We start from the raw sequence: 17,419 nt of genomic DNA, 5'->3' as shown, positions 1-17,419 counted from the left end.
ATCGGGTCAACTACAGGGGTTGGCAGGAGTCGGGATACAAACGGGGAGCCACGCTTGAAAGATATTGACAATTGAAGTAACAAGTTGCTTGTCATAATTCTTGATCCTCAATTGTCTTCAATGGTTTTGCGTTGAAAGGACTGAGGTTTTGTATGCCCTGTTTATTGATAGCAAAGAGTGATAAATGCTAACTATAACTGCCAAACGCTTACAGCGGGTTAATGATACTTTACCGGTCCACCCTTTTTTGTATCGCAAATTAGTCCCGAACAAATTATTTCATGAACGTTCGGGTCGTTTTCTACCTGCAATGGCGTACGTATGGGTATCTAATAAAAATACATCTTAAAACTAATAACTATGCTTGTTCATTTACACAAAATCAATATTGTTATAACATTTTGATTCGAAATAGTTTCATAATAATGAATAGGTATGGTTGTTTGAGAAGATATCGCAATGATGAGGGGACAGACGCAGAATAATGACGTATCGTTTCTGTGCCATCTTGTTGACTACAGAGCCGAATGTATCAGAGCTTCGTGGGATAGGCCTGACCAGCGCAAACTTCGGTAAAAAAAATAATAATAACAGTGTATTTCATCAGTTCGTACTTCCATTGTCCAATATAATATAAATTGATTTGAAATCCCTGAAAAAAAAATCAAAAAGATTAACCGAAATAAACAATTTTATTAAACAAAAAACTGTAATTACAAAGAAATAACATACAAGAAACAGCCAGAAAAAAATAAAAAATCGAAATGATAATAAAAGCTGAAAAAATAAAAAAATATCATTAACAAAAATGAAAAATGAAAATTTAAAAGATTCCAAACCAAGTTATATCACGACGTTTCGATTGTTAGTATCCACAATCATCTTCGAGTGAAAACTGGACTTATTCCTCCGAGATCTGACTATTTATAGGTCATTCGAGTGCTTTCACCTATCCCCTCTTCCCTCTCTCCGCTTTATTAGTTTTTAGCGGGAGATGACCGTTTGGCGGGAGTTGGTCATTTTCCGCTTGATTAGAAGTTTCCATATGTTACGTATCTCTGCGCTAGCTTGACTAAATGCGTTGTTGGACAACTTAAACGCGGCTTCTTTGAATGTTCTCCTAAATCAGTGCTCCTCTTTGTGGATGATTTCAGCTTGAGCACACTTGATGTTATGTTGATGAGTCCAAACATGCTCTGCTATTCCGGATTCGCTGGTTTCTCCTCGCTGTGTGTGTTTCTTGTGCTCAGCAATGCGAACTTTCAATGGCCTCTTAGTTTCACCGATGTATGATTCTCCGCACTCGCAGGGTATCCGGTAAATGCAATTCTTGGAATCGCAGTCCGCGTTTGGTGGCCTGGTTTTCGTGAGGCTGCTGCGGATAGAGTTTCCAGATCTGAAGCAGGTCCTGATGTTATACTTGGACCCAATCCTTCTTATCCTTTCCGATAATCCTCTGATGTAGGGAAGTACAAGTATAAGTTGGGTTGTTGCTTGTATGTTATTTCTTTGTAATTACAGTTTTTTGTCTAATGAAATAGTTATTTTCGGTTAATCTTTTTGATTTTTTTTAGGGATTTCAAATCAATTTATATTATATTAGATAATGGAAGTCCGAACTGATGAAATACACCACGAAACATTGTCAACCACATTCAAACAATAATAACAGTAATATATTTCAGAGAATACTCTACATTTAAAAAAAAAATAAAATGAAACGACGTCACACAATTCGCACATAAAGGTTTGAAAACTATCTAGATATTCTTGGAGTGAATGAGGTTCTTACTTGATCAGAATCTCTTTGACACCTGTTTTGAATTTTTTCAGACTCTGTAACAATTTAAGTGTCTGTGGTCATTTATTGAAGATTGTGATGAATGGGACTAATTTTCTTTCCTTTAACAAAGGAAGTGTTGTCAGTATTTGAAAATCCTGATGTTTTTGGTATCGATGATATTTTTGAAAATCAAATCGTTCAAAAGTCATGCGTCTGGGCCATGTAGACTGGTTGTAAACCACATCTTTAAAGCGTTCGTTTACTGCAAACATGAAGCATTTGATGTTTTGGTGAGTTTCCGGATTTTGCCGTGGTGTTCTTTGGTTACAATCTCCAAACGTTTCGACTGCAACTGCGGCAGTCATCTTCAGTGGCTTGGTCGAAGTACTCATTCATTTGGGTTTTCACTAGTGGTCAATTTCTTTATTATAGTCTCTGCATCTTTTAAGCAGTCTTGACGTATTGAGATATTTTGTCTACAGTGATAGTCCGGCTGAGTCTGTACAAATACAACCAATACCACACCGAAATCATCGTTTCAATCAATTTCTCCAAAGCTGTGTGCAGGTCTTCTGTTTGTTCTCTTTCTCCTGTAGGTTAGGTTAGGTTAGTTCCAAAATGAGTGTGTCTATTCGAACCTCCACCGCAACCCGTAAGGGTTTATTGTGACCTATTCACACTCGGACAAATGAACCCAGCTTCTTAACGAAGCCTATTAGTTTGTATGGTGAGCGGTCTTTCAGGTCAGATGGTAAAAGTGCGATTCTGCGGAACTCCAAAAACCTGATTCCGCTCCAGCGGGCGGAATATTTTTATTGACTTGTGTATGAGTTTGGATTCTTCCAATCTCTCTGTACACAATTCAATAGCGTAAACTTCCGCTTGATAATACATCTTTATATTCTGACGTCGAAACTCTCTTACCTGCCTTAGGTATTGCTTTCTCCAGCAAATAATTTTAGATTGAGAGCAATTTCCTGTATTGTTTTTCCCAGTTGAAATGTGATTGCTTTAAAGTTTTCCATAATTTCTTTCCGACTATTATTGGAGACATGCTTTGAACTTCTTTCAAAGCTTCCATTATTTTGTCGAGGGTCGGTATTTCTTGAAGGACATGTATTCAAAACTAAATCAGAAAGTTCACACCAGAAGTCTATAAAGAGCTGAACTCGCGTTTTGTCAGCTCTGAAAAGAGTGCCAAAGAGTTACGACATAATAAAGCGGAGTGGATTGCAATGAAATATTTGATACGTTGGCAAAGCAAAAGATTGGTAGCTTCATTTAGCATCTCTCAAGTAGACTGAACTATGGAAACGTACTGCTCACTAATCTGCTCCACAGAGCAGACTGTTGAGTGCCGATGTGTGGGACTGAAAAAGAAATTGTGGAGATAGTTAACCACAATGCTGGAATGATTACAAAAATGAATCATGGAAAGACTTAATACTGGAAATATCAAGATATGGAACAATCAAAAACAATTCTGGACAGTTACTCCAGAAGAAAGTTGAAGAATACAGGATAGGCAGAAAAATAAAAATACGCATACCATCAGTACTTTCTGTATTGAGGAGAGTGTTGCAGTTCTGGTCCAGGTGATGCATTTAGAAGTGTTCCTCAAGATTCTTGTCAGAAACTTGGGAAACTTTAGTCAATGTCATTGGAATTACGCCAAAAAGTGGTATGTTGACGGGAGAAGAAAGTGATACGTAATGTATTTCTTCAGTAACGAAAATGAAGGAAGTTCTGTATCAAATGCTTGACAAGAGTTTGAATGAATTTGATATGGTTTAAAAGGTGGTATGTTGACAGAAGGAGAAACTGATACGTAATGTATTTTTTCAGTAACGAAAATAAAGGAAGTTCTGTACCAAATGCTTGCCAAAAGTTTGGATAGATTTGAAATGGTTTAAAAGGTGGTATGTTGACAGATGAAGAAACTAATACGTAAATGAAGTAACGAAAATGAAGGAAGTTCTGTACCAAATGCTTGCCAAAAGTTTGCAAAGATTTGAAATGGTCTAGAAGATGGTATGTTGACAGATGAAGAATGGCAAAAGTTTGGATGAATTTGAAATGGTTTAAAAGATGGTATGTTAACAGAAAAATAAACTGATACGTGATGTATTTCTTCAGTAACAAAAATGAAGGAAGTTCTGCACCAAATGGATGAATTTGAATAGTCTAATAGGTGGTATGTTGACAGATGAAGAAACTAATACGTAATGTATTTCTTCAGTAACGAAAATAAAGGAAGTTCTTGACCAAATGCTTGCCAAAAGTTTGCATGAATTTGAAATGGTTTAAAAGGTGGTATGTTGACAGATGAAGAAACTAATGCGTAAATGGAGTAACGAAAATGAAGGAAGTTCTGTACCAAATGCTTGCCAAAAGTTTGGATAATTTGAGCGAGCCAGATAATGAAGTAATGAAGTCGACAAATAGGTTTCTGAATATATCGTGATTTTTTGTCGAAAAATTGGAAAACATTGTGGTAGGTGGCTAAAAATCTTTGCAAATAAAGATGGCAAAGTCGCATATTGAACACATCAATATCTTGAGTATAGAACTTCCCCTGTTGGAATGTAATTTTTGCTCTCTTGTATTTCCATCACCGCCCATACCCCGAATATCTGTCAAACCAAAAAGGCATCGAAGTCAAGAATTATGACATTCCAAAAAATGGTCTTCGACTCGAAAAAAGATCCCGCTCCGAAATAGACCACTTAGACATTCGACATAACTCACGGTTGGCCAGTAGCCAACGGTTAATTCGAGATGTCGCCAGCTCTATTGTGCGGATAAAAATAGGCGGGACGATTCAATCACATGCATCAGATATGACACGTACCTTCGTGGAGAATCCCCTGTCGCAAACGGTGCACTTGAAGGGGCGCTCTTTGGTGTGACTCCTGTAGTGGATTTCGAGAGCTGAATGGCAGGCGAAGGTCTTGAAGCAGAGGTTGCAGGTGGTGTTGCCGCGGCCTGTGAAAACAAAACAGAGTCAGCGAACAGGTCGTTTACACCGGGGTTCAATATACGAAGCTAGACGAGAAGAATGCAACCCTAATGTAATAATAATGATAACTGGTTTGTTTGAATGTGGCTGGCATGATTTCATGGTGCATTTCATTAGTTCAGACTTCCATTGTCTAATCATATATATAAAAATGGATGTTTGTTGGTTGGTAAGTGATAAACTTACTCAACCGATCGTGATGAAACTTGACATGTATAAGTAATTTTTCATAGAGACTACTAGACACCACTAGATGGCGCTATGGAACATTTTTTTTGAAAGTAATCGTCTAAAACGCTGCGCAAGCCTAAGTTCGTTGATTCTGATTCAGTCAAAACATTGAAACAGCAGCGATACAGCAAAATCTCTGCCTAGTATGATATAAAACGTTAAAATTAAAAAGATTAGCTGTAAAACAACAATTATATTAGGCGTTTCTTATTAACTGTTCAACTATCAATTGTTGCTTGTATTTTATTTCATTATAATTCCAGTTTTTTTTCGCTTAATATAATAGTATAATTGTTATTTTTCAGCTAATCTTTTTAATTTTATTGATTCTATCATGAATAATACAGATAATTCACGTTTTTGAATAGCGGCTTTCAAAAGTAAATTTTAAAAATGACTGACGTAGAACCTAAAATCTCCAATATAAGGAAAAGCTTCGGCGGCAAAAAGGAATCGCCGAAGAAGCCTAAATTGGAAAATGTGCAGACGCCTAAGAAAGTTCAGACCCTTTAGAAACAGAAAACTGCTCAAGAGCAAAAGGAAGTTGACAGGAACATCCAAGCTAAACTAAAGCTGATCCAGCTGAGGTCAGAGCCCTCGAAAAGCGCTCTGCGCAGAATGAAATGTTTGAGGAGACAACAGAGGATAGCAACGGGAGAGCAACCGCCCCCACCTCCATAGAAACAGCGCAACGCCAAAGGGAAAGTATCTAAGAGACGCCAACGGAGAAAAAAGGCTGCTGCCAATACCGCAACTGAAGAAGTGGTGGTCAACAAAGAAGTGAGTCAAGAATGAAAACTCAAATGTTATAGTCCAACAAGGAGGAGGATTTATTTATTTATTAATTATCCACACAAGCTATTACAGCCTAATTACATGGATAAAAAATTAAAGTTCATATAATCCTTGAAATACTTATGAATATATAAAAATAATAAAATATGTACCAGAATTGTAGAGGGAAATACTGCTTAAATAGGTAAATTTAACATATTTTCTAAAATTTTTTGGCGGAATGCTGATTGGGAAAGTGTCCAATCAAGATCTATTGATATATTTAAACTATTGACTAACTTTAGTAAGGATATTAGTGGTGCTTTCGTTGCGGTACTTACGGTTGGAATATTGAACATGAGCGAAAATCGGGTGCGACGAGGAGGTACGTGAAATGGTAACATACTGAGAATTTCTGAAGAATCAATGTTGTTATTCAAGAGTTCATGCATGAATATCATTGCTGATAATTGGCGTCGCTGTTCTAAAGATAATATTTTAAATTCATGTCGTAGGTCCAAAGACTTTGTTGAGTTATAGTTTGGCCACCTGTGATGTCGCTTAAAAAATAGATACCTCAAGAATTTGTTCTGAATTTTCTCTAGTTCTTTCATATAGGTTTCGTACTCCGCAATCCAAATAATAGAAGCAAACTCCAATTTCGGTCTTACTAACGAAAAATAAAGTAATTTAATAATGTCTATATTAGAGAATGAAGAAGTTTGTCTGATTACAAAACCCAACATTCGACTACCAGATTTCATAATATCTCGTATATGATCAGCAAATGAGAATTGTGTATTATACCTCAATCCAAGATCTTTAGTATCAGTTTTTCTTTCAAGAACCACACCATCAGTCTCATAACTAAATATGATTGGCTCCTTTATGCGAGTTATTGAGATGACTGAACATTTATTGAGATTGAAGTATAATTTATTCTTCAAACTCCAATCTAAGATGTTATTTATATCCCTTTGCAGATATGTACAGTCTCGGAGTGTTTTCACTGATTTAAAGAGTTTCAAATCATCAGCAAAAAGAAGACAGTCCAAGTATTTCAGGGTTGATGGTAAATCATTGATGGAAATTATGAATAAAAGTGGACCTAGATTTGATCCTTGTGGTATACCTGACCTAGCTGGAAATTTATTTGAAATTTTTCCATTATGTTTGACAATGAAAACCCGATTTTGAAGATAATTTTTCGTTAGTTCTAGAAAGTTTCTTGAAATTCCATATTTACTAAGCTTTTCTATCAGAATATCATGACGAACCTGATCAAAAGCTTTAAGAAAATCAGTGAAAGCAACGTCTAATTGAGTTTTATTATCTAAAACTTCGAAGGCTTTATTACTGAATTCAAATAAATTTGTATTGATAGACAAATCTTTCTTCTTCGTCATCAGGATGACAAGGAAGAAGAATCAGAAGATGACGATGAAGAGTATGAAGATGAGGAAAAAGTAGTTGCACCACCTCAGGTTAGTGAACAAAATCAAAAGAGGAAGAAGTCATCTGGACTTGAGGTTGAAATTATTTTCAATGTTGAGTTTCATGTTACTCAGTTTAAGGTAAAAAATAAATTTTCTATAAAGACGAAAAAAAAAACTAAAGGATATCCGAAACATGTTTGTCAAAAGATATAATTCAGGTTTTGATCTTGTCATTTGAGTAACGCAATCATAACTTGCTCTTTCATTAAACCTTAGTCAAATTAATTTTTTTTAACGTATACGGAGGATATATTGATATGACGTTAAAACATATTATTTATGACCAGGAGAAAAGTGAAATTTATGACTGGAGATATCTATACTGAAAAAAAAGAGTTATTTTTTTAATTTCCTTTCTTTGTTGGATATGCTGACTTCTGTTGTTAGCTGATTTATACTCCTTCTACTTCCACTCAATTCAAAACTGTAAATATTTTTGAATATTTTCTTTGAAACTGCTTAATTGAATTATTCCATAATTATTGGTTTTTGTTGAGCAAACTAAACATAACATGAATAAATCATTTGTGAGAATGAATATTACTGGAGTTTTTTCCCAACACCAAATGGTTATTTTTAACACCTCGATACGTGTTTCGATCACCAAGTGATCATCTTCAAGAGGAAGTTCAATCTTCCTCTTAAACTTGAACAATTTTAGTTAAAACACAAATTTTCATGAAATCAACAACGAAACATTTTTCCATACGTTGCAAAACTTTTTGGCGAGCACTGTATATATGGTCGAGGTTCTTTATGTTATGGCCAGTCATCGGAATAAATGTTGTTTAGTGAAATGCGGGTCATAAAGATAGGTCCATTAAGGATATTTTTTTTCTGGGACAGTTGTTCGAAATATAACAGCCTGATGTTGTTTGGATGCATCGTTTATTTTTGTTTTGAATTCGCAGAGAATATTTCTAAATAATTTATCGCGTGTCAACAAATCACTTTTGGACGATGACAGTTAAAAACCAAAGAATTCAGTTTGTTGAACGTAAACAAAGTGTTTGGCTCTGGGGTAGGTCGAATCTGTGACGCGTTTTTTATACAGTGGAAAGAAAATATCACTAACATATATTGGATATTACTGGAGTTTTTTCCCAACAGCAAATCGTTATTTTTAACATTTTCAGCATAAATAGCTGTTAGAAATAACGGTTTGGTGGTGGGAAAGAACTCCAATAATATTCATTATTACACCAAAGGTTCTAAACAGTACATCATAAGAACATATTTGGGAAGCAAAACAATATTATCATATAGAGTGATTCAGGGATTGAGTAAAAAATTCAGGAGTTTTGGAGTATTTTTTAGTGAAAGTTTTTTGAAGGGAACTCCTGCTCACTCGTCATTGCTTGCTCGTGATTTTTTGGGCATACATCAGCCACCATATCCACCAGATTTGCCTTTCTACGACTTTTTTCTGTTTACAAGATTGAAGAGACCTATGAAAGGACGTTTTGCGACCATTGAGGAGATAGAAACCGAATCACTGAGAAAGCTCAAGGACATACCAAAACTGCTTCGAGGATTTGAAGAAACATTAATCAAATGAAAAAGTATTCAGTATATTTCAATTTATTTTGCATAACAGGGACTTTCATGATTATCATACCGGATATCTCTATTTTTACATTCGTGAAACAAATTAATGAAATACCATGAATTCATAATCATTCGGGGGTGATTAAGAATGAAACCGTGCAAATAATTATGGGCAAAATTCGGATATGCGGTTGAGGCGATGACAAACCTGTTGTTTATTGTCTGCTTTAGCCTAATTCGAAGAATGATACTCTGAAGGAATTCGATTTTCAAATATCGGAAATCATATGCAGGAATAACTTCAGTGAAGAATCCTGCACTGACACCTGTCGGATATAATCCAACGCCCTTCGTGGTATTAGCCAGGCGAGTAGTTGTTTTCTGATAGGTGTCAGTCCATTAACCTACTGTGTAGGAGGTTGAGACTGTCCTGAATTAATTGTTCTTTAAGATCATTTGGGAAATAGGAGATCTAAAGATTAGTTTGAAATGACATATATATAATCAATTGAGAAAGCTACTGTGCTAGCGAAACATGTTGTTATTATATTTTTTCAAATAAAGTTTGTGTAGATCAAATCGTGAGGTGTTGTTTTTGAAAAAACATAATATAATAATATCTACGGGAGGTATTTTCTATTCATAAGTTTTTGGTATAATAACTTAATTTTCATACTAAACTGAGGTTTTAGGAAATATAACTTATCTGTTGATATGTATGAAAACAATACCTTGAAGAACCTAGAAAAAATATGACATTTATAAAAATAATATCTACAGGGGATATTTTCTATTCATTTATATTTGGGATTATAAATGAATGTTCTTTCAAAATTGATGTTTTTTATGAAAATAATACCTAGAAAAATTGTGATCATTTTCAAATGACATTTATGGAAATAATATCTACATGAGTAATTTTCTATTTATATATTTTAGGGATTATAACTGAATGTTTATCCCAAATTGGTGTTATAGATATCACATATCTCGAGACATTTATGAAAATGATACCTAGAAGAATTGGGATCAGTTTCAAATACTTAATATTTATAAAAATAATATATACGGGAGTTATTTTCTATTCATGTATTTTTGGAATAATAAATTATTGTTTATTCTATTTTTTATTGAAATTTTCAATTATAGAAACGAATAGAAAAAGAAAGTAATACAAATTGTGAAATTATGGCTTTCGAAAAAATCATTCAACGGAAACAGCAACACTCAAATTTGTTCAACAAATCTATGAATCAATCAATAAGAAAAAAGTCGTTGTGGGACTTATTTAAAGTTTAAGATTTGTTTCTGCTGATTTTGAAATCCATTAGATAATAATGAATGAAGAAATGATCTAAATATAAACTACATTGGATACATCATAAAGTATTCAAAATACTTTTACATACAAAGTGACCCATTTTTAATGGAAACACCCTCCTAAAATTTGAAGTTGTAAATCGATTTTAATAATTTTTTTTTAAATGTCAAGTACTAAAAAGGTCTACCTTGGGGCCAAATTTGGAATGTTTATTAAAGTTTCAGGGCATACTACGATATTTTTTCTTAGTCGAAAATTGAGATTTTTTATTAGCGATTTTTTTATTGGAAAAATCACTACGCCACTGGATTTAGAGTGCCTCTAAACAGGTGTGACCAAAATTTCATGAAAAAATATTCATTATTAACAAAGTTATGACAACTCAAAAATTTGAAAACTCACACAGCTAACAGTCACAATATATCATTTTTTTAATGATTTCAACAATAAAGAGCCGCCAGATGAGAAAAAACAAATCGCGTAAATATTTTTAATGAAAACAACGGAATTACATTCACACAATTCAACTAACAATGAAGCAAAAAATTTTAATAGACGTAAATAATAGCTAATTATTGAAATGATTCTTTTCAGACAACAATTGATTCTAACTCATATTCTAGTAGCCTTTACTAATCCACCACGTATTTCGATACATGTGTCGTAGCGCTTACGAATGTTTCTGATTACGTTTCTTAGTTCTTGAGGGCTAATATCTGCACATACCTGTCGAATTCTTGCACAAAGTTCATTTCTATCTCTTGAGCGGTTTTTGTAAACCTTTTGTGTGAGAAGTCCCCAGAGAAAAAAGTCCAAAACTGTGAGGTCTGGAGATCTGGGTGGCCACTCTATAAACGGACTACCACGGCTTATCCACCGGTTTGGAAAATGTTCGTTAAGCCATTACCTCACAGCTCTGGCATAATGAACTGAACACCCATCTAACTGGACAATTAAATTTGATCGTTCATTGATTGGCAGCTCGTGAATAGCATCCCAAAACTCTGTGTTTAAAAATTCTAGAAACCTCTGCGCATTGATGTTTTCCTCAAAAAAATTCGTTCGTTCAATATCTCACACCAGACGTTGATTTGTTGGGAGTACTGGCTTTTACAGTTTATTACCCAGTTAGGATTATCCGCTGCCCAATAGCGACAATTCTGTGATGACACTACTCCATTTGTAGTGAAAGTGGTTTCGTCGGTATATAAAATATTTTTTAGGAAATTTCTATTGTTTAAATATTCCCCTTGGGCCCATAAACAATATTCCAGGCGTCTTGCTTCGTCGCCTTCTTGAAGTGTGTGTAAAATTTTTGGCTTGAAAAGTTTAATATTCTTCGCCTTGAGACATCTCCGAATAGTTTCTCGTGGAATATTCAAATTTAAAGTGGCATTCCTTATACTGGCATTAAGATTATTTCCGAAATAATCTAAAATGATTTGATCATTCCTGTCATTCCTGTTTCGTCTCACTTTTCAACATCATTTTTGATACTGCACCAGTGTCATTGAATATTTTATTTATTTTATTTACCGTACCGCAGCTAATACGAGGACGATCTGTATGTCTCTCATTAAATACTCTACAAACCTCTCTAGCACTTCTAACGTCATCTCCCGAAAGGCGTACAATTTCAATTTTCTCTCTTACGCTCAATCTTGCCGCCATGACACAAAATAATTCGAAGAATTGTAAGGTGAATATTGTTGACAATAGTACACTTAAATCTTTCACAATTGTCAAACTGTAATATCATTTCCATGGCAACTAAGATTTAAATTGAAATATTAGGTCTTAGTTTTAGTTAATTTGCGTGAAAACTTGAATGTAATTCCGTTATTTTCATTAAAAGTATTCACGCTATTTGTTTTTTTCATCTGGCGGCACTTTATTGTTGAAATCATAAAAAAAATATTCTCGAATTTCGAATTTTTCGAATTTTTGAGTTGTCATAACTTTGTTAATAATGAATATTTTATCATGAAATTTTGGTCACACCTGTTTAGAGGCACTCTAAATCCAGTGGCGTAGTGATTTTTCCAATAAAAAAATCGCTAATAAAAAATTCCTATTTTCGACTAAGAAAAAATATCGTAGTATGCACTGAAACTTTAATAAACATTTAAAATTTTGTCCCAAGGTAGACCTTTTAGTACTTGACATTTCAAAAAAAAATATTAAAATCGGTTCACAACTTCACAACACTGTATATCAAAAAGTATTGAAAATATTTGTGACGTTTAGTGTTGTACAGTATTGTAAAGTATCGAAAATACATATTGATGTATAGACATTGAAAAACTAACAAGTAATACTTAGTAATATTTTGTATTTTGTGAATCTAACGTTTCAATCTTTCCCAGTCTGTTTCTCAACATATACAAATCAGAACTTACCCAAACTTCCAATTGGACCAACTGCCAGCCTCAATGGACTGAACGAAGTCGAAGTGAGAACAGAAGACGTCAGCGATGACAAAGCTGAGGACATCAACGGCGACTGTCCGCCAGAAGACAAAAGCCCAAACGAGGGAAAGAGATGGCCATTGGGGTTGGTAGGCCCCGGACTCGTTATGGAAGGCTGACTTCTTGGCGTTAAATCTAATGCTCCCATCGAGTTATCCGAAGGAGTAGGACTGCTGGCTTGCTGTGAAGATGGAGGTCGAGGAATCTGGAAAAGGAATTTGTCCAAGATAATAATTGAAAGAAAATTGTGTGAATTTGTTTACATCAATCTGAAAATATTATTGGGAAAGAAAGTTTTTGGCTTTCTACTACTCCATCTTGATACAAAAAACAAGGATGAGGGAATCTTCCAAGGAAAGGAAGGAAGGATTACTTCTTGAGATTTTCTTGGAATGTTAGATTGTGGACTACGGCTGGTTGATTTCGTTTCTTGAAAAAAATTTAAGGGATGATATGGAACTAAATCTGATTGGAGGAAAAAGACTTTGAAAATTTCAATTGATTGGCTGGTTTCTTTGATAGTTTTCTTGGAATCATTATTAGAATAAAACACTAAATTCTTTGCTCCCATAAGTTTTCATAATTTTCAATACACAATTGTCCACAATATAGATAAATGGGCTAGCTTTTATGTTATGTTATGTTATGGCCACAAAAAAAATGTTTTGAAATTCTTCAATATTCATTGCCTCAAAGGTATTTTTAGTCTTTGTACTACAGTATTTCCACAGAAAGTGAACGTCAATAGACTCTTTTCTTCCAACTGAAAATCAAAGATCCTGATGCTTTTCGCAATGGTTAGGTATTTTACAATGAAAAGTGACGGATGTGACGATAATCCAAACATCCCAAAGAAATCAATTTGAAAATCTCAGGAAACAAAATCTTACTGCAATTTGTTTACTATATTTTAGAGATAGTGCAAAAATACCAAATGGTAGGTAAGGTTACTAAAACAAGGTCTGAAAAACTGTTGGTACCAATATTAGCAGTACCCTTTACAACATCAAAAGCAACCAACTGATGGCCTTAAAAAACGGAGGACAAGAACAGTGAACATTTATGAGTGAAAAATGATGCTGGGAAATTAGTGTGAAAATAAGATTCTTACAACAGCAGACACGGAGATTTAGAAGAAACTGTTACAAATGAAAACAATATGAAAGTAAGAGAAATTATAATACTGATTTAGAATGAAATAATATTTTTTAATGATAAGCAGCTCGTGAAAAGTATAAAATTGAGAGATGCATCCAGAGTATCTGGACGCACCAACTTTTTATTTAGATTTAACGTGGAAATTACAAATCTTTGAAACTATGGAAACTAATTATTGCTTTCATGTATATGTATATTCAAGTAACTTTCTAAATTCAGTAACTTTTTTAACTCAGTTTCACATAACTAAACTGTTAAAAAACTTTTTGAAATGTTTTAGAAAGCAAAAATCATAAGAATATGTTTTCAAGAACATCTAATATATTGAAAAATATACAAACTATCTCAAGAGTTGACAATCAGGCTAAGAAGTTGGGGATTCAATATAAGTTTTAAGGCGTGACAAAACTTTAAAGACTGCTGTATGTTTTTTCCAACTAACGAATGAAAACTACTGAACTAGACCCAAGGTTTAACGGAACAAAAATATAACCTAAGTGCTGGAGGAATGGAAGATTAGAGAAAATTCTTACCTGGACTGGTGTCTGATTTGGTGATGGTCGCAACTCCGAACTTCCAGGGCTAGTGACCCCTGACTGACTAGGCGACTTCTCCCCGTTCTGCATAGGAGGAGGAGTCGTCCTGTTGGAACAAAGATCTTCAGCGGAGCAGCTCAAACCCCCCATGCCAAACTGGGACGCCATTGTGCTCACTGGAGGCATAGACCTGCTGTGCATCTCTGGGGGGGAGCTAGAGAAAGGGGGCATATTCTGGTGTTCCGACGTTGACATCATATCATCGTCATCATCATCGTCATCGTCCATACTACCGTGCTCAGACTTGATATCCCTGTTCATGTTCATGCCGGAGTGCCCCAAAGGCGAAAGACCCGGAACGGAGAATCCCTGACCGAGAAACGGATGCATGGAATTGGACAGACTCGGAAATCCACCTGGAGAAGGAAAGTCCTTGATTTCCGCTGCTTGGATTTGTTCCGGAGTGAGATCAGTGGGTTCGCCCGTGTGTAGGCGAATGTGTTGCTGAAGCACCAAAGCGTTTGTGAACTTCTTGTGACACACTGGACATTGGTGGAGCACCCTCATTGGTGGCTTCGCCCTGTGCACGCCCATGTGCGTTTTTAAATTCCCTTTTGTCGTAAAAGCTCTCCCACAAATCTTACACTTGAACGGTCGCTCCCCTGTATGGGTTCTATAGTGCATTTGCAAGGCGCTCTTGCAAGAAAGCACTCGATGACAAATCACGCACTGGTTCGGGTCCGACAGCTTGTGCTCTATATTGTCCACTAGCTGCTGCAGTTTGCTAGTCTCGGAGGTTTTGGTGACTTCAATGAGGCTCTCCCAGGAGTTGTCGTTGCTGCCGGGTCTCGGCAAAAGATTAGTGTATATCGAAGGATCCTTCGTGATGTCTGGCAAATGAGTGCTGGGGAAAGGTCCTAGGCTGCCAGAGGATGTGCTGCTTGGAGGCGACGAAGCGTTAGCGAAAGAAAAATTGGCCGGCAGTCTCTGTCCTGTCGATATACTCAAAGGAACTGTCATGGAGTTACTTCTGTTCGACAGGTTCTCGGGCTCATCCTGCATGTTTTCGCCGGCCTCTTCAACTGGGCTTCTGTGCTCCGAGAGGTCCTCGTTGCTGTACTTGCTACTGTTGCTGCAGTCGTCGTAGGGTATCGGCGAGGGATACCTCTCCTGCTCGATCTCAGTCTCGTTGTCAGTCAAAATAGGCTCCTGCTTTGGCGTCAGTTGGGGAGTATTTATCGCAGCTGCTTGCTCTCCAGTGGAGTCGAGCCTTTCTCTCTTCTCGCCAACTTCTTGCTCCAGTTGGCTCTTGTCCTCAACAGGTGTTGGAGATCTTTGTGGTTTGCTGAGATCCGCTGGGATTTCCTGCTCCTCCCGCTTGAGGAACAGAGGATGGTGTGCAGGGAATAGTCTGGACGTAGGGTCCAGTAGCCTATGCGGCGACGCTTGGAGCCTGCTGTTGATTAATTCTGGTGGAGGCGGACCTGCAGGTCTAAACAGCGGTAGAGGCGATGGCGGAAAAGGATGCCCTCCCGGAAACCCTAGATGAGGTCCATGCTGAGGCCCTACTGGCGACAGAGATGACTGCTGTCCGAGCTGTGCCAGCAACGGGGGATGATACTTGTCTAAATGCTCTGGTACCGGGTTAGGATTCATTTTGATATGCGGGAATTTCTGGCTGTGTCTCTGGAAATGCACCTTGAGGTTTCCTTTCGTGGTAAACCGGCTACCGCAGACGTTGCATTTGTAGGGGCGCTCCCCGGTGTGAGAACGGATATGTATTTGTAGGGCAGAGTCTGACCCAAAGACTTTTCCACAGTACCTGCAGCGGTGTTTGAAAAATGGTTCGTTGCGCCCTTTGGAGTCGTAAGGCGACATGGAGCCTTTGCTTTTCCTAAACGCAAGCTCGTCTGCCAAATTAGTTGCCAGCAAGCCCTGGCTCGCATTGTCCAATACTTCTTGTGCCCGTTTCTGGAGCATTTCCAGGGTATTGGGTTCTTCGCAGAGTTGCTCATCGTTGTGCGTGATTATAGTCGACGCTAACGAGGAGGATATGGAGCACATTGGGGGCGGTATCTGCGGGGGTAGACACTGGGGCACGGAGACTTCAGGCTCTGCCACTGGCGGCGCGATAGGCTGAACTGCCGGTGGTGGTAACGGCACTGGAGTTGGTTCCCGAGATTCTTGAGTGACCTGGGCCACAGGAGAAGATTCCACTGGAGTGATCTCCGCCTCGTTCTCCGATGGAGGCGGCGAGTTGGGACAAACTTCCTCGTCCTCTTTCGTTCTGTCGATTTGTAGCTGGTGCTGGAGCTGATTGATGAGTTGCAGCTGTAACACTTGCTGGTGTTGCAGGGTGAAGAGAGTAGACTGCAGCACTGCCAATTCTTGTAAAGCAACCTCGTTGTCGGTGTTGTTGGCCATGGCGGTAGCCGCGAACTGAGCCACGGCGACTTTGGTGTTCTGCAGCGCTTCCAGAGTGACGTGTCCAGGGGCGGCGGGAACGGGAAACGGAAATCCCATTCTCTGTCCGTTTTCGTCCGCGGAATTATCGCTATTGTTGTTGTTCGCGGCGTCCTGACGGTGCTTACGCAAGCGCTCTATGCTCTTACCGCTTGTTTCGTCCTCGTCGTCGTCTTCCTCTGACACAACCATGTCCTCGGGGTCGGAATGCGCGGGATCGCCGTGCTTGATAGCCTTCTTGTCGCACTCTGCCTTGTGCGCGACGTAGTCCTGGGCCTCGGTGAACTGCTCTCGGCACCGCTGACACATGAGCACCTCCGGCAAGTCCTGCGGTGCGTCGGAACCACGGCCATCTGCGAACAAAACACTATCGTGAGCCAACTGAGAAAAGAAACGCAAGAGCAGGTACGTCTGCTCTGCCGAGTACATCGCGTGTAATAACTGTCGGGCGAGGGAGCGGAGCGAGTGGCATAGGTCGAGATATTATTAAGCGAAATATGAAAGTGGTGGGGAGGGAGCTGAGAGCAGGCGCGGAGATGATAAAGTGTCGGGCAAGAGCCAGCCAGGGTCTCGGTTATGACAGCTGGGCGGTGTCTAATTTCATAAATAAAACACACTTGTT

General features: G+C 37.6%; 1 protein-coding gene across 4 annotated transcripts in view; it reads right to left on the bottom strand.

The window, feature by feature from the left end:
- LOC111514018 (homeotic protein spalt-major) overlaps positions 1–17,419 on the bottom strand; it is a 197,499-nt gene that overhangs the window by 11,364 nt on the left and 168,716 nt on the right. For all 4 annotated transcript variants that reach the window (XR_012464528.1, XM_074171135.1, XM_074171136.1 and 1 more), the window contains exons 2-4: positions 14,332–17,150; positions 12,572–12,845; positions 4,635–4,768 (exon numbers count right to left, since the gene is read on the bottom strand). Coding sequence is in view for 3 of the 4 variants with exons in the window: in XM_074171135.1 (XP_074027236.1) it covers positions 4,635–4,768; positions 12,572–12,845; positions 14,332–17,150 (3,227 nt within the window). In the remaining variant the exon portion in view is untranslated. The remainder of the gene's footprint in view (positions 1–4,634; positions 4,769–12,571; positions 12,846–14,331; positions 17,151–17,419) is intronic.

The sequence above is a fragment of the Leptinotarsa decemlineata genome, unplaced genomic scaffold (assembly GCF_025532065.1).
Source record: "Leptinotarsa decemlineata unplaced genomic scaffold, Ldec_3_MD MMD2_tig00000008_RagTag_RagTag, whole genome shotgun sequence".
NCBI lineage: Eukaryota > Metazoa > Arthropoda > Insecta > Coleoptera > Chrysomelidae > Leptinotarsa > Leptinotarsa decemlineata.
This window is presented reverse-complemented; position numbering and strand designations above follow the sequence as displayed.